General features: G+C 40.9%; 3 protein-coding genes across 3 annotated transcripts; all 3 read left to right on the top strand.

Annotated features, from left to right (window-relative positions):
- Window positions 1–591: 591 nt before the first annotated feature.
- Window positions 592–1,575, top strand: LOC309719338 (polyubiquitin-like). Its single transcript, XM_082555386.1, has 2 exons — window positions 592–739; window positions 833–1,575. Exon 2 carries the CDS (start codon window positions 843–845, stop codon window positions 1,305–1,307), a length of 465 nt encoding a protein of 154 aa, XP_082411512.1. The 5' UTR covers window positions 592–739; window positions 833–842; the 3' UTR covers window positions 1,308–1,575.
- A 3,453-nt stretch (window positions 1,576–5,028) lies between these two features.
- Window positions 5,029–6,013, top strand: LOC309718988 (polyubiquitin-like). Its single transcript, XM_082554693.1, has 2 exons — window positions 5,029–5,175; window positions 5,269–6,013. Exon 2 carries the CDS (start codon window positions 5,279–5,281, stop codon window positions 5,741–5,743), a length of 465 nt encoding a protein of 154 aa, XP_082410819.1. The 5' UTR covers window positions 5,029–5,175; window positions 5,269–5,278; the 3' UTR covers window positions 5,744–6,013.
- Window positions 6,014–8,384: 2,371 nt separating this feature from the next.
- Window positions 8,385–11,223, top strand: LOC309718553 (polyubiquitin-like). Its single transcript, XM_082553918.1, has 2 exons — window positions 8,385–10,410; window positions 10,491–11,223. Exon 2 carries the CDS (start codon window positions 10,503–10,505, stop codon window positions 10,974–10,976), a length of 474 nt encoding a protein of 157 aa, XP_082410044.1. The 5' UTR covers window positions 8,385–10,410; window positions 10,491–10,502; the 3' UTR covers window positions 10,977–11,223.
- The last annotated feature ends 8,739 nt before the right edge of the window (window positions 11,224–19,962 follow it).

Below are 19,962 nucleotides of genomic sequence, written 5' to 3'. Positions count from 1 at the left end.
TCTGCGGCGTGTTTCCAAAACCTTGAGTCTGTGCTACAAAGAACTACAAAGGCAGCTCTGAAGCCAAAAGGGGTACAACCAGGAACTAACAAGGGGTACCCAATAAATCGGAGAGTGAGTGTATATAACAGTCACATGAGACATTTTAATGCGTCAAGTACTTTGATTCTCATCTAGAACAGGAGTTTGCCTCCAGGTGTTTTACTTTATTTAAAGTATTTCTTCTATCACACCTGATTTATGATTTACACGATGATCTCTATCTATTGTAACAATATTAATCAGTGCATAATGGCTTATTTTCCTTTCTGTTTTGATTCCATACAATCCACACTCCCAAAAAAGTACAAGTAGCTAAAAAGAGAGCAGCTTTTCCCTGTGATTTGTATCAGTGGATGTTTTCCAGCGGTGTTTCCCCTACCTGGCTGATAAACCTGTTAGGTTATATGTTCATAAACGCGTCACGGGGTGTGTTGATCAATACACCTGTAATGCTGTAAGCCATTAGTCAGCACTGGAGAATAGAAACCGAAACTTATAACAGCTTATAAAGCCTGTTAGATGGAAAACGAATCTTAAGTGAGTGGGCGGACGCTGATCAGCTGAGCGGGAGAGTATATAAAGAGCTGAGCTGAAGCTTTCCGCTCAGCTGTTGTGTGAGCATCATTGTTTACCTGAGCACGACTGAAGACTTCAAGTTTCCGGAGAAGTTTGTTTTGCCTCAATAAGCCATCGCAAGGTAGGAAACTGAGCAAGCCTGTGAGAAATAACTGAAAAGTCTTTTATTTCCTGAGCGTTTGTATTATAAGGAACTATTTTTGTATTCTTTCAGACTAGCCAACATGGATATAACTATCACTATGGTGGGTGGGTCCCACACCGTGAGGGTGAACCCACAGGACACGGTTGGCTCTCTGAAAATAAAAATCCAGAGCATGCTGGGAGTCGACCCCCAGAGGCAGAGGCTGGTTTTCATAAACGGCCAGAAGACCACTCTCAACGACGACTCCAAACCCATCAGCTACTACGGCTTACAGCACGGCTCCCAGGTGTCCCTGCTGGTCACCGAGCCTCCTCCGACCCAGGTGTTCCTCAGAAATGAAAAGGGACAAACGAGCACCTACGACATCAGGCTCGACGAGACTGTGAGCAACTTCAAGAACAGAGTCGAGAAAAGAGAGGGGGTGCCAGCGAGCCAGCAGAGGCTCATTCACCAAGGCCGGGAGATGCAGGGTGGCAAACTGGAGGACTACAACGTCAGAAACCACAGCACCATCGAGTTGACTTTACGTCTGAGAGGAGGCTGAGGACAATTTAACATGATTCATACACCAGGAAGCCCATGCATGTTATTTAATTTTAATGATATCGACCAATCTTGTATATATTTTTTTAATTTATTAGTGCTTTTATTTTGAAGAAAAAAAACATTCCTCCAGATTGCACCGTCTGTGTTCATTAACCATTCTGTGTTAAAGTTTGTGTTTAAGTCACACAAACCACTGTGTTATGGATTCTGTCATGACAAATTCATGTTAACTGCACTAAATACAAACAATAAAGTTTCTAACGGAAGTTTATGTGTCTTAACATTTCCTGTGTCTGTGTCAGCTGGGGAAGGGGGGAGGGGGGGCCGTATGTCGTATAGATCACAAGACAAACGGGTCCCATTAAAAGTAGTTCTAAAATCACAGTTTCAGTGTTTATAAGAGACTCTCAGTCATATAAATTTCCAAGTCGAGTATTCCAAGTGTTACAACAGCAGGATGTAATGTTTCCAGTCCACTGTTTAAGTGTTAATCACAATAGTTTCTGTATGTGAAAATCATTGATCAGATTAAGCAGATTTACAATAAACATAACAGTCTCTTGTATTATCTCAGTTATCTGGCTTTTATTACAGTTAGATACATTTATATACGAGATGTTTCCTGAAGATTTACCTTCATATTTAATTTTACAAACTTGGAGGATTTCAAAAAATGTGAGCAAAACTATTCTCTTCTTACTTTCTGAAAAATCACCATAAACTGAATATGTTAGAGTATTTGGTGTTTAGTCACTGGTAGGCTACAGAGTGTGAAAAAGAGAAATATATTCAGTAGCCACATTATTAGGTACACAGCTCAACGGTGTATTATTGCTAGTAACTAATGAACCAAACACACGGCAGCAATTAGATTGAATTAAACTGCATATCTACATTTAAAACTTGTAGATCTGGTCAAAGTGACCTGCTGAAGTTCAAAGTGAGCATCAGAATGTGGAAGAAAAGTGATTTTAAACATGGTATGTTTGTTGGTGCCATATAGGCTTTTCTGAATCAGAATCAGAAAGGGTTTTATTGCCAAATGTTGAGCAGGTTTACAACATTAGGAAATTGCTGCGGTACTTAGTGCAAACATACTAGTGCATTAAATAGACATAAAAATAAGAATTAAAAGTGCTAAGTAGATAGATATATACATGAGTGCAGGTGGTGATCAGTGCCAAACATGGAATGATGCAGTGAACACAGTGTAGGGTCATGTGTTAGTGCTGGGAACAGTCATATGGTTATTGTTCATGAGTCCAACAGCAGAGGGGAAGAAACTGTTCTTATGGCGAGAGGTTCTGGTGCGAATGGACCAGAGCCTCCTGCCTGAGGGGAGCAGGTCAAACAGACTGTGTCCAGGGTGAGAAGGGTCAGCTGTGATCCGACCTGCACGCCCCAGTGTCCTGGAGGTGTACAGGTCCTGCAGAGATGGGAGTCTGCAGCCAATCACCTTCTCAGCAGAGCGCACAACACGCTTCAGTCTCTGTAGTCTCTGGCTATGCAAGTTTATTGGACATTAAACTAGTGTTCATCCTGTTAAATACAAAATATTATAATAACAATACTAATTTCACAAACTTAGAGCTTAGATTTTGGAAGACTAAGTCAGGGTCTAATGCAGGGGTGTCAAACTCAAATACACAGTGGGCCAAAATTCAAAACTGAAAAAAAGTCGTGGGCTAACGTTAATATTTACTGAAATATATTTATTCCTCCAGATATAAGAATGAATCTTTTCTTATGGACTCATTTACGTTTTGCTGAAAAACGGAATATGGAACAAGCAAAGCTTAATACCAAACAATATATATATTAGCTGTATAATACCAGTAGGCCAGCTCTAATAGTAATTTGGTATGGCTTCGCGGGCCAAATGTAATTAGGCTGCGGGCTAAATTTGGCCCACGAGCCAGAGTTTGACACCTATGGTCTAATGGAAGAGAGTCAGCAAACAGAACTTAAACCATTTAAGGAAAAACACGGAAAAATATTCTCTGATATAAACATTTAAAATTGACACATTTCCTTGCTGTCCTTTCTGAAAAATCATTTAGTCAGTGATAGACTACACATTGAAAGCTCAAGAGAGATACAAACACTCAATGGGCTCCTATTCAGCTGTTCATTAACTCAAATATCTAAACAGCCAGTCACATAGCAGCAGGTCACTACATTTAAACATGATCAACATGCTTTGAGCTGATAAGAAGGAAACAGTGACTCAAACAACCCATCTTTATAACCAAGGTATGCAGAAGAACTATGAACACACAGCTCATCGAACCAGAAGGACTACAGCAGCAGAAGACCACACCGGGTCCAAGCCTGTCAGTAAAAAACAGGACACTGAGGCTATAGTTCACACGTTCACTAAAATTAGACAATATAAGACTGAGTCGCTATTTCTGCTGCAAAATTCAATACACTATAGGAATTTTACACATTTTAGTCCCTCACAGACTCTACTATATCATATATGTGATCTGACGTGTGTTCCTGCATTTATCACTGAAAGCAAAAATTTTTGAAACAATAAATTAATAACTCAAAATTAAATATTGTGGCTGATGCCCGTCTCCTTAATTCAAAGGATATATTTACTAATATCCAAGGCTCTTTATATTACACTGCTGCAGAAGTGTGGTTTAACACTGGAGTATTGTTAGCAGTATTAACATTTGCATTTATAAAAGAATTTAATCCAATGAATTGGCAAGACTATCCAAATCCTGAGTAGGAAGACTTCAGCATGTTCAGAATGCAGCAGCCAGTCCTTACATACACATTACCCAGTACTGACATCACTATAACTTCCATTTCAGCACAGAATGACTGGAAGTGAATTCACCATGAAGAGTGCTGAGGGTGCTGACATTACTGTCGTCATTGGAACAAGCTTCCCGCTGACCTGAGGTCAGTTACAACTGTGTGCGTATTCAAAAGCAGACTCAGATCAGTGTTATTTTCACAGTGTGTGTGTGTGTGTGTGTGTGTGTGTGTGTGTGTGTGTGTGTGTGTGTGTGTGTGTGTGTGTGTCCACGGCATCATAGGATGCCTATGATGTCTATGATATCTTTTATGTTAAGCACATTGACTTTATTGCTGTGACATTTGCCATATAAATAAAATTACCATTAACATTTAATTATGGAAAAATTCGATGCACCGCATTAACTAAGAACAGTTCTCTGTGCTAAGTTTCATTGAACATAGCGATAGCTCTCATAAACTCCAGTAACAATGAAGAAATCTTACAAATGTGCTGATTCTCGGTCAAGTTCTGTTGCTTGAACATTGCTGCCTCGGTGCACCTATACAGACAGAAGTTTTTTTCATTTTTAGTAATCTGCCAGTGATATAGTAATCTGCTGATAGTTAGCAATCCAGTGGTATACAGCAAAAAGGAAATGTTAATTTAAAAAATGCATATCTTTGTGTTCAAAATGAAATAAATTCATAATTTATTTCAATCTGAGAGATCTCAAAAATCGACATTTCCATATTTCTTAACCGAACACGCCCTTTGACGCACGACCGCTGCACGTGGCTTAATTTGTAAGTTGGTCGAATTGTGTTTTGTTTTGTTTTTAAGGAAGGATAGTCTCTGATCAAACCACCCCAAGCACCATAGCACTGCAGCGTGATGTTTGGAGACTAGAAACCGAAAGTTGTAACAGCAGAGATGGAAAACGAATCTTAAGTGAGTGGGCGGACGCTGATCAGCTGAGCGGGAGAGTATATAAAGAGCTGAGCTGAAGCTTTCCGCTCAGCTGTTGTGTGAGCATCATTGTTTACCTGAGCACGACTGAAGACTTCAAGTTTCCGGAGAAGTTTGTTTTGCCTCAATAAGCCATCGCAAGGTAGGAAACTGAGCAAGCCTGTGAGAAATAACTGAAAAGTCTTTTATTTCCTGAGCGTTTGTATTATAAGGAACTATTTTTGTATTCTTTCAGACTAGCCAACATGGATATAACTATCACTATGGTGGGTGGGTCCCACACCGTGAGGGTGAACCCACAGGACACGGTTGGCTCTCTGAAAATAAAAATCCAGAGCATGCTGGGAGTCGACCCCCAGAGGCAGAGGCTGGTTTTCATAAACGGCCAGAAGACCCCTCTCAACGACGACTCCAAACCCATCAGCTACTACGGCTTACAGCACGGCTCCCAGGTGTCCCTGCTGGTCACCGAGCCTCCTCCGACCCAGGTGTTCCTCAGAAATGAAAAGGGACAAACGAGCACCTACGACATCAGGCTCGACGAGACTGTGAGCAACTTCAAGAACAGAGTCGAGAAAAGAGAGGGGGTGCCAGCGAGCCAGCAGAGGCTCATTCACCAAGGCCGGGAGATGCAGGGTGGCAAACTGGAGGACTACAACGTCAGAAACCACAGCACCATCGAGTTGACTTTACGTCTGAGAGGAGGCTGAGGACAATTTAACATGATTCATACACCAGGAAGCCCATGCATGTTATTTAATTTTAATGATATCGACCAATCTTGTATATATTTTTTTTAATTTATTAGTGCTTTTATTTTGAAGAAAAAAAAACATTCCTCCAGATTGCACCGTCTGTGTTCATTAACCATTCTGTGTTAAAGTTTGTGTTTAAGTCACACAAACCACTGTGTTATGGATTCTGTCATGACAAATTCATGTTAACTGCACTAAATACAAACAATAAAGTTTCTAACGGAAGTTTATGTGTCTTAACATTTCCTGTGTCTGTGTCAGCTCCGGGGGGGCTGTAGCTATACCGTGAAGATCACAAGACAAACGGGTCCCATTAAAAGTAGTTCTAAAATCACAGTTTCAGTGTTTATAAGAGACTCTCAGTCATATATATTTCCAAGTCGAGTATTCCAAGTGTTACAACAGCAGGATGTAATGTTTCCAGTCCACTGTTGAAGTGTTAATCACAATAGTAGTCAGATTAAGCTGTTTCCTGAAGATTTGTCTTAAAATTTAATTTAACAAGAAGTTACATACTAAAATATTTCCGTAAACTGAATATTTTAGAGTATTTGGACATTTGATATTTAGTAATCGGTAGGCCATAGAGAGAGAGAGAGAGAAAATATCTAATATTTAATTTCCAAGTCGAGTATTCCAAGTGTTACAACAGCAGGATGTAATGGTTCCAGTCCACTGTTTAAGTGTTAATCACAATAGTTTCTGTATGTGAAAATCATTGATCAGATTAAGCAGATTTACAATAAACATAAGTCTGTTGTATTATCTCAGTTATCTGGCTTTTTTACAGTTAGATACATTTATATACGAAATGTTTCCTGAAGATTTATCTTGGAGGATTTCAAAAAATGTGAGCAAAACTATTCTCTTCTTACTTTCTGAAAAATCACCATAAGCTGAATATTTTAGAGTATTTGGTGTTTAGTCACTGGTAGGCTACAGAGTGTGAGAAAGAGAAATATATTCAGTGGCCACATTATTAGGTACACCACTCGACTGCGCATTATTGCTCATAACGAACCAGCTAAGCACACGGCAGCAATTAGATGGAATTGAACTGAATATCTACATTTAAACCTTGTAGATCTGGTCAAGGTGGCTTCCCGAAGTTCAAAGTGAGCATTAGAATGTGGAAGAAAAGTGATTTAAGTGAGTGAGAGAGAGATACAAACACTCACTGGGCTACTGTTCAGCTGTTCATTAACTCAAATATCTAATGCAGAAGAACTATGAACACACAGCTCATCGAGCCAGAAGGACTACAGCAGCAGAAGACCACACCGGGTATCAATCATGTCTGTGAAAAACAGGACACTGAGGCTATAATTCACACATGTTCACTAAAATTAGACAATGGAAGGCTGAGTCTCTATTTCTGCTGCAACATTCAGATAGCAGAGTCAGAATTTGGTGTTAATGATATAACAACATGGATCAGTGTTTCCTTGTATGAACAGTTCAAGCTGTTACTGCTAGTTTAGTGGGAGATATTTTCTTAGCACACTTTGAGACCCTTATTACTGCATCATTTAGTCACCACAGATTAACTAATTACTGTTGCTGTCCATGTCCATCCCTTTATGACCACAGTACCAATCTTCTGTTCTGACCATTCTGTTGTGTTTCCATGTAATTCAGATCTTAAAAAGAACATTTCTGGTGTGACATCAATACAATGTAGGAATTTTACATAATTTAGTCCCCCACAGACTCTACTATATCATATATGTGATGTCTGTTCCTGCATATATCACTGGCAGCAAACATTGTGAAACAATAAATTAATAAGTGAAAATGAAACATTGTGGCTGATGCCAATCTCCTTAATTCAAAGGAGCTACATCAGCAATAAATTGCTAATATCTAAGGCTCTTTATATTACACTGCTGCAGAAGTGTGGTTTGACACTGGAGTATTGTTAGCAGTAGCTAGTTAACATTTGCATTTATAAAAGAATTTAATCCAATGAATTGGCAAGACTATCCAAATCCTGAGTAGGAAGACTTCAGCATGTTCAGAATGCAGCAGCCAGTCCTTACATACACATTACTGAAAGGGAATTCACCATTAAGAGTCCTGAGGGTGCTGACATTACTGTGGTCATTGGAACAAGCTTCCCGCTGACCCGAGGTCAGTTACAACTGTCTGTATCAAAAGTAGACTCAAATCAGTTTTATTTTCACAGTGTGTGTGTGTGTGTGTGTGTGTGTGTGTGTGTGTGTGTGTGTGTGTGTGTGTCTCAGTGCACATATACAGTCAGAAGTTTTCTCCAGTATTGAAATGATCCGCAACACATCCAGTAGAATAAAGCGAAAAGGAAATGTTCATAAATAGTTTGCATATCTTTGTGTTCAAAATTAAACAGAATCATACTTTATTTGATTCCGAGTTACCAAAAGAGAGATCTGAAAAAAAATCGGGATTTCCATATTTCTTAACCTAACACGCCCTTTGTAGGTTGGTCGTAAACACGTGTTTTGTTTTGTTTATAAAGAAGGATAGTCTCTGATCAAAATACCAAAAGCACCATAGCACTGCGTGATGTTTGGACACTAGAAACCGAAAGTTATTACATCAGAGTTCAAAAACGAATCTTAAGTGAGTGGGCGGGCGCTGATCAGCTGTTGTGTGAGCATCATTGTTTACCTAAAGATTTCCGACGTTTGTTTTGCCTCGATAAGCCATCGCAAGGTAGGAAGCTGGGCGAGCCTGCGAGAAATAACAGAAAACTCTTTTTTTCGGGTGTAATTTAAAGAACTATTTTTTAATTCTTTCAGACAGTCAAAATGAATATAACTATCACTATGGTGGGTGAGTTCCTTAACCTGAGGGTGAACCCACAGGACACAGTTGAATCTCTGAAAATAAAAATCTACGAGAAACTGGCAGTCGACCCTCAGACTTAGTGGATAAACCTGTTTGGTCAGGTGTCAAGGGGTTGTTTTGATCAACCTCCAAACGATCATTTGACGAGCATATGACGCATATGGGGGTTTCCAAAACAGCGCCCCTACAGGTGGCAGGACGCAACTCCACGCGATTTCGTCAGATTTGAAATATATATAATTCCATATTTAAAACGTTATAGCAGCATTTTTTTGTAGTTGCTTTAGTCTTTTATTTTTTATTGTTGACAGGCAACAGAGAGAGAAACAGGAAGATAAAGACTGACCATCCAATTTACTAGGTACATCTGTTCAGCTGCTTATAAACAAAAATATCTGAACTTCCGATCACAAGCTGCATATAGGTGCATTTAAATATGTAGGTAGGGCCAGTAACGCCTGCTGAAGTTGAAACCGAACATCAGAATGGGGAAGAAAGGTGATCTACGTTTGTTGCTGTTAGGTGGTATGCAGCCAAGGTGCAGGAGGTGTCAGTCCTGTCAGCTGAGAACAGGAACCTGATCATAGTTCACACAGGCTCAGCAACACTGGAGTTTTTATTGGACAACTGGTCTGAATCTCGATGTCTGCTGTGATATTCAGCCGGTAAAGTCAGGATTGGCATAAATATGAAAGCATGGCTCCAACCCGTCTAGTGTGAAGGGTTGAGAGTGGTGGTGATGCAATGGTAAGGGTTTTTTTCACTTTGAGACCCTTATTTCTACCGAGGATCATTTCGTCACCGCATTGTTGGTCACCATGACAATCCCTTATCACAGTGCACCCATCTCTGTTCTACCCTTTCTGTTTTGTTTCCCTGTAAATCATGTCTAAAAAAGTACAGTCAACTAAAATTAGACTGATTTCTGCCTGGTAATCCTGTCAGCAGCTGTTTCCCAGCTGTTCATCCCCCACTTAGTGGATAAACCTGTTTGGTCAGGTATCAAGGGGTTGTTTTGATCAACCTCCAAACGATCATTTGACGAGCATATGACGCATATGGGGGTTTCCAAAACAGCGCCCCTACAGGTGGCAGGACGCAACTCCACATGATATCGTCAGATGGCAAATAAACAGCATTTCACTTTAAAGGGCTCTTTGCTCGGCATGCCAACGAATTTTAAACGTATTTCGTGGTATCTAACGCAATTTGTTCTCCACAGAGTCCACAGTGTGATGTGTGTGCCCGCACACATAACCAACAGTATTACCTTTAAAACACAAATGAATAACTATTGTTGCCATTACTGAAGTCACTTCTTTGATTACTGAAGTCACTTCTTTGATTACTGAAGTCACTTCTTTGTTTCCCAGTTCAGCACAGAATTATTTTTAAAATCCTTCAGTGGTTTTGACCCCCAATACATCTATTATAGGCCTACCCAGGTGACCAGATGCCCCTCTTTATGTGGGTTTGTACAGCATTTCTATTCCTTGTCCCACTTTTTGAGACAATGTCCCGCACTTAGACTGACTCCACAGGCCAGGCATTTTTCTTAAGTCTAGATTTTGTGAAGGAAAGGCTTTTTAATTACAGCATTAGAGCCAAGTCATGCTTAGACAATAGAAACTGAAAGTTGTTATGGCAGAGAGGGAAAACGAACCTTAGGTGAGTGTGAGGGTGTGGATCAGCTGAGGCAGAGTGTATATAAAGGCTGAGCCCTTCAACTTAGCTGCTGCTCGAGCATCATTTACGTTTCCACGTTTGAAGACTTGAAGTGAAAACGTCATCACAAGGTAGGAAGCTGATAAAGAACTGAAAAGTCATTTTTCCCCAGTGTGTGTGTTTTCTAATGGACTATTTTGAATTCTTTCAGACTACAACCAACATGGATATAACTATTAACATGCTGGGTGAGTCCCACACTCTGACCGTGAACCCAGAGGACACAGTTGGCTCTCTGAAAATAAAAATCTACAAGAAACTGGAAGTCAACCCTCAGACGCAGAAACTGGTTTTCATAAACGGCCAGAAGACCCCTCTCAACGATGACTCCAAACCCATCAGCTACTACGGCTTACAGCACGGCTCCCAGGTGTCCCTGCTGGTCACCGAGCCTCCTCCGCCTGCTCCCATCCAGGTGTTCCTCAGAAATGAAAAGGGACACTCCAGCACCTATGACATCAGGCTCGACGAGACTGTGAGCAACTTCAAGAACAGAGTCGAGGGGAGAGAGAGGGTGCCAGCGAGCCAGCAGAGGCTCATTCATGAAGGCCGGGAGATGCAGGGTGGCAAACTGGAGGACTACAACGTCAGAAACCACAGCACCATCTACATGTTTTTCCGTCTGAGAGGAGGCTGAGGACACTTTAACATGATTCATACACCAGAAAAAAAATGTATACTATAGAATCTTAATAAGTTTGACTAATCTTGTATTTATTTTTTTATTCACTGTTCTCATTATGTGTTGTGTAACAAGTTAGCAAATCTGTGTTTTCATTTGGCACAACGAACAACTGTAATTCATACAAATCAGCATTTTATGGACTCTGTCATGACAAATACATGTTACCTGCACTGATTACAGAGAATAAAGTTTCCAATAGAAGTTTTTCTCTCTTTGCATTTCCTGTGTCCGTGACAGCTCAAGAAGGGAGGAAGGGGGACTGTCATTCTTAAAGTTTATGAGACTCTCAGTCATATAAACTAATGTATTTTATTAGATAAATTTTAAAATATATATAATTCCAGTCAAGTATTTAAAATGTTATAGCAGCATTTTTATTTATTTATTTATTTATTTGTAGTTGCTTTAGTCTTTTATTTTTTATTGTTGACAGGCAACAGAGAGAGAAACAGGAAGATAAAGACTGACTATCCAATTTACTAGGTGCATCTGTTCAGCTGCTTGTAAACAAAAATATCTGAACTTCCGATCACAAGCTGCATATAGGTGCATTTAAATATGTAGGTAGGGCCAGTAACGCCTGCTGAAGTTGAAACCGAACATCAGAATGGGGAAGAAAGGTGATCTACGTTTGTTGCTGTTAGGTGGTATGCAGCCGAGGTGCAGGAGGTGTCAGTCCTGTCAGCTGAGAACAGGAACCTGATCATAGTTCACACAGGCTCAGCAACACTGGAGTTTTTATTGGACAACTGGTCTGAATCTCGATGTCTGCTGTGATATTCAGCCGGTAAAGTCAGGATTGGCATAAATATGAAAGCATGGCTCCAACCCGTCTAGTGTGAAGGGTTGAGAGTGGTGGTGATGCAATGGTAAGGTGGTTTTTTTTTTTGGGGGGGGGGGGGGGGGGGGGGGGTTTGTGCCTGTCCCGTTTGGCTCTTTTGCCATCAGAATTGTCGTCTAAAGGCAAAGAAAGATGCCCAACGGATTTACTTTACCAAATTGACCATCCCAGCCTTGCCGTAATGGTCCATTTGATTCACCTTTTATTGTTTATTTTATTTTCGCTTACTGAATACGGGACAGACTTGACTGGAGGAAAGAAGGGGAGAAAGAAAGAGGGAAAGAGAAACAGCTGAGAAGAGGGACGGGGGAGAAGGGCAAAAAACAAAAACCAACAGAATGAGCAGAAGAAAAAAAAAGAAAAAAAGAAAAAAAATGCATATATCAATCACCTGGGTCACCTGCTGAGAAAGAAAAAAGAAAACAAGCAGAACAGAACAAGAGTAATAGACTAAACAACATCACAATGATATATGGGAATATGACAGTAAATACTAAATATTAAACATTATTGTGCAGCACATAAGATCAACAGAACACAGTGTGCTTTGAGGTAGGAGCCAAAAAGGGTGTAGTTTGTGGGTGTGATCACCCGTGTGTACACCTGTGAGCATGGACGCGCTTGTTTTTTTTTTTTTTTAAAAGGTTCCTTCATGTAATGATCTGCTAGAGGGTGTGGGGGGGCCACAGCCCCGTCCTCCAGGGCATGAAGCAGGTATGGAGGAGATCAAAACTCCAGACATCCAGAGGCCCCCAGAACACAAGAGACCAAGGAAGACCAACAGAGGGGCAGCCGTGCCACTGTCCCAGAAAGAGCTGAGGAGAGTCCCAGATGAGGGCTCACTCAGCAGCCGTGGAGCAGAAGCCAGGGGGGGTTGCAGTGACGCGCCCGTGAGCTCCGCCGGCAGCCAGCCGTGCCTGAGTGACCGAGCCCCAGGCCGAGAGGCCGGGGGCACCCCACCTCCGAAGTGGCCCGAGCGAGCCCCAGGCTCCAGGTCCCGATAAGCGGCCGCCAAGGAGTGAGCCGGTGTGTACCTGGACGCCCACCCCCGGACACAAAGAACCACCAATGCACCGATGTCTGAGGGAGTCCGCCACTGGCAGGGGAAGTGGTGGTAGGGGGAGATAGGCCTCCAAACCTTGGAGGGCCTGAGATGTCCCCAGAGAAGTGGCGTCTGACACCCAACCTGACATATAGACACAGACATACAGGCACACACAGATACAAACATCCATTCCCACCCTTTTTTTTTTTTCTTAGCACACTTTGAGACCCTTATTTCTACCGAGGATCATTTCGTTACCGCATTGTTGGTCATCATGACAATTCCTTATCACAGTGCACCCATCTCTGTTCTGCCCTTTCTGTTTTGTTTCCCTGTAAATCATGTCTAAAACTAAAAAAGTACAGTCAACTAAAATTAGACCGATTTTTTCCTGGTAATCCTGTCAGCAGCTGTTTCCCAGCTGTTCATCCCCCACTTAGTGGATAAACCTGTTTGGTCAGGTATCAAGGGGTTGTTTTGATCAACCTCCAAACGATCATTTGACGAGCATATGACGCATATGGGGGTTTCCAAAACAGCGCCCCTACAGGTGGCAGGACGCAACTCCACATGATATCGTCAGATGGCAAATAAACAGCATTTCACTTTAAAGGGCTCTTTGCTCGGCATGCCAACGAATTTTAAACGTATTTCGTGATATCTAACGCAATTTGTTCTCCACAGAGTCCACAGTGTGATGTGTGTGCCCGCACACATAACCAACAGTATTACCTTTAAAACACAAATGAATAACTATTGTTGCCATTACTGAAGTCACTTCTTTGATTACTGAAGTCACTTCTTTGTTTCCCAGTTCAGCACAGAATTATTTTTAAAATCCTTCAGTGGTTTTGACTCCAATACATCTATTATAGGCCTACCCAGGTGACCAGATGCCCCTCTTTATGTGGGTTTGTACAGCATTTCTATTCCTTGTCCCACTTTTTAAGACAATGTCCCGCACTTAGACTGACTCGAGTCAGTCTAAGTGCGGGACGCCTGGACTGCCGTCTGTGGTCTTCAGCATGATCACAATGTGTTATTTATGTATTTTGACTGGCTTACAATGACAGGACAGTAAGCATTATCAGTGCACATGCAATAACCAAAACCGGTTGGAAAATCCCCTGGAATTAACAGCAATCGAGAATGAATTGCTTTCTTCTCTTCTGTGTTATTATGATGTGCAAAGACTAGCCATAAAAGGAGTCTTTTAGGTTGCCCCGATGAGACGATGTAATTGTTTTACTTTTATACTGGTAAAATGTGAAGGATTATTCATACCATTGTACTAGTCATTTACAGACATGCAAGAAATTAAATGCATACCCTGAACTCTTGACCCGTACACGAAGAGATATTGTTGCACTTTGCTGCCATGCTAGGGTCCACTTGTCAAAGGTCAAAGAGTTGTAAAATCATGACAAAGATGCTATGAGAGATTATGTTTGTCCTGTGACTAAATATTTGAAGATGGGTCACTGAATAGTTCATTATGAAAATGTTGTGATCATATACCTTTCACAGTCACTCGACCTCAACCAAGACTATTTGGGGGAAATTTGACTGTCATAACATATAGATAATAGCTTTGTTATTGTTTCCGAATCAATTCTAGGAAACACTGAAGCTGTTGCAGAGGCATGTGTTGTACAAATACTTCAAAAACTTGTGTTTGCCACCTGCATGTACACATTGCTTCTGTGGTTCCGGTCTGTGTTGTTTTGTTATGGAAATTTTAACAATAACCTGCAACACACCCAGTGAGCTTGATATGAAGTGGGTTTAATAAACACATTGCAATGTGGAGAGAGCATCCCAGTGAAACACTAGGATCATCCCACTATCTGTTTAACGTCTCCCATTACAATGGCCTCACTGTGTTAACATTCCACATGCATGTAAACTGGTGATGGGAGTGCTCGTAAAGTGAGAAAGTGATATTACTATAACTAATGTGATATGATTAAACATGTGATTAATACAAGAGAAAAGAAATTTGCCTCCACAGTTTCTATACAGTTTTGTCTTCTGAGCCTGTTGGCAGAGAATGCTATTTGTGTGCAACTTAATAAAAACATATCAAACATATTTCTCTTTCAATAGATTTTATTTATTTATACTTGCATGTTTTGTCAGTGCCCTTACGATTATTGTGGTGCTGATTCAAAGAAGACCAGTAAGTCTAAGGCAGATTAAAGCCCAACTTAGGCATTCATTAAGTGAATCCACAACTCACTGTTACTATAACACAGGACACTTTATTAAAGTGGATGAAACAGGAATACAGGAAAACAGCACTGCAGGGCAGTCAATCAGTGAACTTGATTATGAATCCAATGCGAGGGGCTTTACATAATCAACTGTGTACAAAAAGTCAATAGTGCCTGTCAGGTACGCTGGAATCATACACGTTACCAACAACAGTATCATTGTGAATGTTACACACTTAAAGAAAGTTTACGATGAGCAGCATTTACTGACAATAGCCATACACAGGTAAATGTGTAGTAAATGGTAGTGCAGTAAATCTGCCTAGTACGATATTAAATACACGATACACTTACGACTTCATATATGTCACATCGTTTGTAACGAGCCACGGAAAGCACCACCGGGCACTGCAGACGTGAAGGCGCGTGGATACCGTCTGTGCCTGAGTGAAGGCAGCGACTCGGTTGAGCAGCTCCTGTGGAGGTTTGGTGAAGACCATACTTCTCACCCGGCCTGCTGACGATGTGCAGGGGCATCTGGATTTATAACACGAATTGCTAGTGTCGCCGTCATCAGGTGTAGCCATTTGAAAACACTAGAAATGGGCGTAATGCATTAGATGCTGGCTACCGCGCAGCTAACATTTACCCTAAAGTAGGGCTGCTCGATTATGGCAAAAATGATAATCACGATTATTTTCACTGAAATTGAGATCTCGATTATTTGACGATATTTATTTAACCCTTTAAGACCTACCATAGAACCAAGTCCGCCAGAGCTTATATTTTTTTTTTTACATGCTGTAGTGCCATTTTTGGGAGCATTTCAAGTTGCTATACATCAATACAACTGTTATAGGCCATGTTTTAATAATATGTCTGCATTAAGTCCATAGTAATTACATTAATTGCAAAAAAAGTGCAATAGACTACAAAAAAATTGAAAATCGTTTTTGTTTTTTTTACATATATTTCTGCTTGGGGAAATTTAAGAGGCTTATCCTTCAAAACTTTAAATACAAAAAAGTTGCAAAAAATAGTTTACAACAACAGGAAATTTATTTTGAGTGTCTTCATAGTTTTATTTTAGAGATACAGCAATTTTTATATACTGCAGGAAAAACAAAAAACAATCCTATGATGCAAATTTGCAAAGAAAACAGCAGGTGCATCAAAATAAACTATTTCCAGCAGTGCAATTCGAGTTCTAAGCATCCCAGAAACTATTCAGAAAAGTCAAACGTGACTTATAAAAACACCAGTATAGGCTTTTAAGGCCTACAAGTAAAAACCTACATTTTCCGAGAAAATGATGTCATTTCCGGTTTCGGACAGGAAATGGCGGACATGCGACAGTTTTCGCTGATGTCTGTTTCAATGTGGGAAGTGTTACGCAAAGCGTGTTTCTGAAATATTATGTTTTTGTTCCTGCAAGCGCTTTTTATGCAATTTTTGCAAAGCTTTATGTGGAAGGAAACCGTGACCGAGGACAAGCTGATGGCATAAGATGTAAGTACAACTCCTCCAGTTTCATATGCAAAACAAATTATTGCGCTAGCTTACGCGGCTCGGTTCTACAGGGATTTAAAGGGTTAACAATAACAATGTATTGAATAATGACTTTAAAAAATAATATAAAATAGTGTGCAAATACTGATAACAGTGCAAATGTTTGCAATATAAAAAATAAATGAAAAATGTAAACATCTATGTTTCGTGAACTTTGCAGTGTTGCTCTGTGGTGCAGCTATGACACCATAGCAAAGTTTACACACTATGTCTACTTGATCCACGTCTGACTCCGCAAACCCATAATGTTTCCACACCACTGAAGTTTTTTTTTTTACCTCTCTTTTCAACCAACGGCAGTCACTCTCCTCTCCAAACAACTTCTGCTTAGCTTTCCGAGCTTCCCTCGGGTCCTCCTAATTGTTGTGATGCGTGTTCGAAATGCAGAGAGGTGCGCTCGATTTGCCACACGGAGCAGCGCGAGAGTAAAGGGAGGGGCTAATAATCGGCTCAGTCATTTTTAATGATCGTTGAAAGCCCAGATCGTAATCGTGATTAAAATTCCATTAATTGAGCAGCCCTACCCTAAAGTAAGAGTTGAATGAACTATTCAGCCTCGTGTAATTTCAGCTAAGTCCAGGAGCATCTTAGAGTCTATAATTTACCGTAAACATAAAAGAAATGCAAGTTTCCATAAAAAAATAGCGGACTTACCGGCTGCTTTGCTGTCCCGGTACATGTTGTTGTTGTGGTGACGAAACTTCCGTCGACTGACGATTGGTAGTCTAAAGTGGGATTCAGCGCTCCGATCCGGTTGTTCAGTGATGACGCGACGAATCCTACTTCCGGGTCTAAAGTAGTCTGCGTTTAATATGGCTTTTGTGTTGTTAACATGTTTAATGTTATGTATTTTCTTCTATTTGATCTCAAAAAGCTCCTAAAACAGTCAGTGATCACTGTTGACCTCCCTCGGCTTTTATTACCGCTAATCATTTATTTAAGCTCAGTTTTTAAAACCTTAGGATGTAACTACAGCCCAGCCCATGCAGCAGTATATGAATGACTAACCTCGTATTGTGGATGGATTATCTCAGTTGTTCTCCTGGCTGAAGTTTGGTCCTTTTACAGCATCCTGCCATGCGATTACATTTGTTCCTGACCACCGAGAACACTCACGGTAACTTTTATCGAGTGGAAAAAAAAGTTAGCTTGTTTATATTATGCTAACGTAGCTGTGTCGCTAGCGGTCACGCAGCACATCATTATATACCAGCTAGCCCAACTTCAGTAACCCTACAAACGTCACTGCTGTTTAGTTTTCTGTCTTCATTTATGCTGGAAGTGATAACAGAGCTGTACGTTTTAATTTGTTTCCAAAACCCTGCAGTCAGGACATGCTATATTGTATTTAGATAGAAGCTAGCGAGCTAACTCCCTGCTAACTTCTAACTCCGTTAAATGTCATAAATTCCGTTTTCATGGATGCCTGGATGTTAAACTCAATTGTTACACCTGGTAGAGCAGAACGCTGATCATTTTATTAAAGATGAAAGACTTTAGACAGTTTTTCAACTCTCAGTAATGCCACAGTGATCGTTTGATATATGGACCTGCAGCGGAGTTTAGACCCAGACACGGCTAGTGACGTCAGACTGAACAACCGGATTGGGCCAGACTCTGAGAATGCAATAGAATACAAATACATTAAAAAAAATACCATCACAGGTCACAAGAGTAGGAACACAAAAATTGTCAAAGGAAATCTATGACGTTCATCTCTTCATCATTTATTAAATGAATTAATTTTAATTCAGCCAGAAAGGAAAACAAAATCATGAGCCTGAGGAAAACTTTAAACTTTATGCACAATACTCATGGAGTGGTGTGAACGTAAACCAAACAGCCAACAGGCGGTATCTACTACGTGAAAAATGGCGCCATCTTGTGGCCCCTTTCTGTCACTATAATTCATTCAAGGCTTCACCTGTGTAGATAACAGCAATGTTATGTTTGTCCATACTGCCTCCTGTTTCTGCTGTTACGGAAAGTTCCAGCAGGTGTCGCTGTGGTTCTCTCTAGGGGTTATGTGTACTTCCTGTTACGAGTGTACGGACGTTCATGTTGGCTGCTAATAAACGCCTGGCATACAGTTACAGCGGACTGATTATTAGTTTCAGTCACCGGCGACATTTTTTCATCAGCAGAACGTTGACCGTCACCACAATGAACCGAATTTGATGACGTCACAAAAGTCAGATCGAAGCATAACCAATCAAAATCTTGACTTTGATCTCTGAAAATCCTCAAATAGCCGTTAGTTCGCAGTGTTCCTCACAGCAATCAGTTGCGATTAGTTCACATTTGCTCCGTGTTTTTAAACGGTTTGCTAAAGCGATTTAAACTCTTTTTCAAGGACATTTTAAAAGTTCTATACCAATCAGCTAAAGTTTGACAGCTGTACCGACCAGTTTCCTCCAGTCTATTAAAGCAGACTGTTTTCAAAAAATGAATAGAGGCGGCTCACAAAACCTTGACGATGGTGAACAAAACCATGTTGGTGTAGGGCTAGCAGTCGATGAGCTGGTTTTGGAATGGCTGCAACAGAGAAATCTTATAGCAGTTCACATGATGTTCCCCTGGCTTGAAATCGATCAGTTGCTTGGTGTAGTTGATAATCAACTGCCACAACAAGAGGAGGCAGTTGATGTTCCAGTAGGAGGCATCGAAATAAATCCTCCCCAGGAAATAGCAGGACCCTGGGAAAATAATAGAGCAGAGATGGGAGTAGCCGATAACATTGAAAGAAATCTACCCCAACAAATAGAACGACCCTTGGTCATTAATGGAGCAGAGATGGGAGTAGGAGATAACAGAGAACGAAATCCACCCCAACAAATAGAACAACCATTGGTCATTCATTTAGCAGAGATGGGAGCAGGAGATTACAGAGAAAGAAATCCACCTCTAGAAATAGAACGACCCTTGTACAATAATGGAGCAGAAGAAGATCCAATGGACGAAATGAGGTGGTGGTGGGAAGATGAGGGATCTGAGAGCGACACTGAAAGTGTTCCTGATAGTGACACAGATGACAGTGATGACGATGGAGACAATGGCCAGGATGCTCCTGTGCTATTGCCCCCCAACCCAGTACCAGGCGGTTCGAGGAGGAGACCAAGAGAGGAGGAGGAGGATGAAGAAGAAGAAGATGGGAGAGCTAGAAAAATGTCTAAACACTGAATTTTGAGCTGAGCTGGACAGTCAGTGTTGCACCCATCTTTCAAAGCTACATGTGTCCTACATTGTGTTTCTTTCTGCAGAGGAGCTTGC

This window comes from Aulonocara stuartgranti (assembly GCF_965226115.1).
Source record: "Aulonocara stuartgranti genome assembly, chromosome: 12".
In the NCBI taxonomy this organism is placed as follows: domain Eukaryota; kingdom Metazoa; phylum Chordata; class Actinopteri; order Cichliformes; family Cichlidae; genus Aulonocara; species Aulonocara stuartgranti.
Note: the sequence above shows the minus strand (reverse complement) of the source record. Positions and strands in the feature narration are given on the sequence as shown.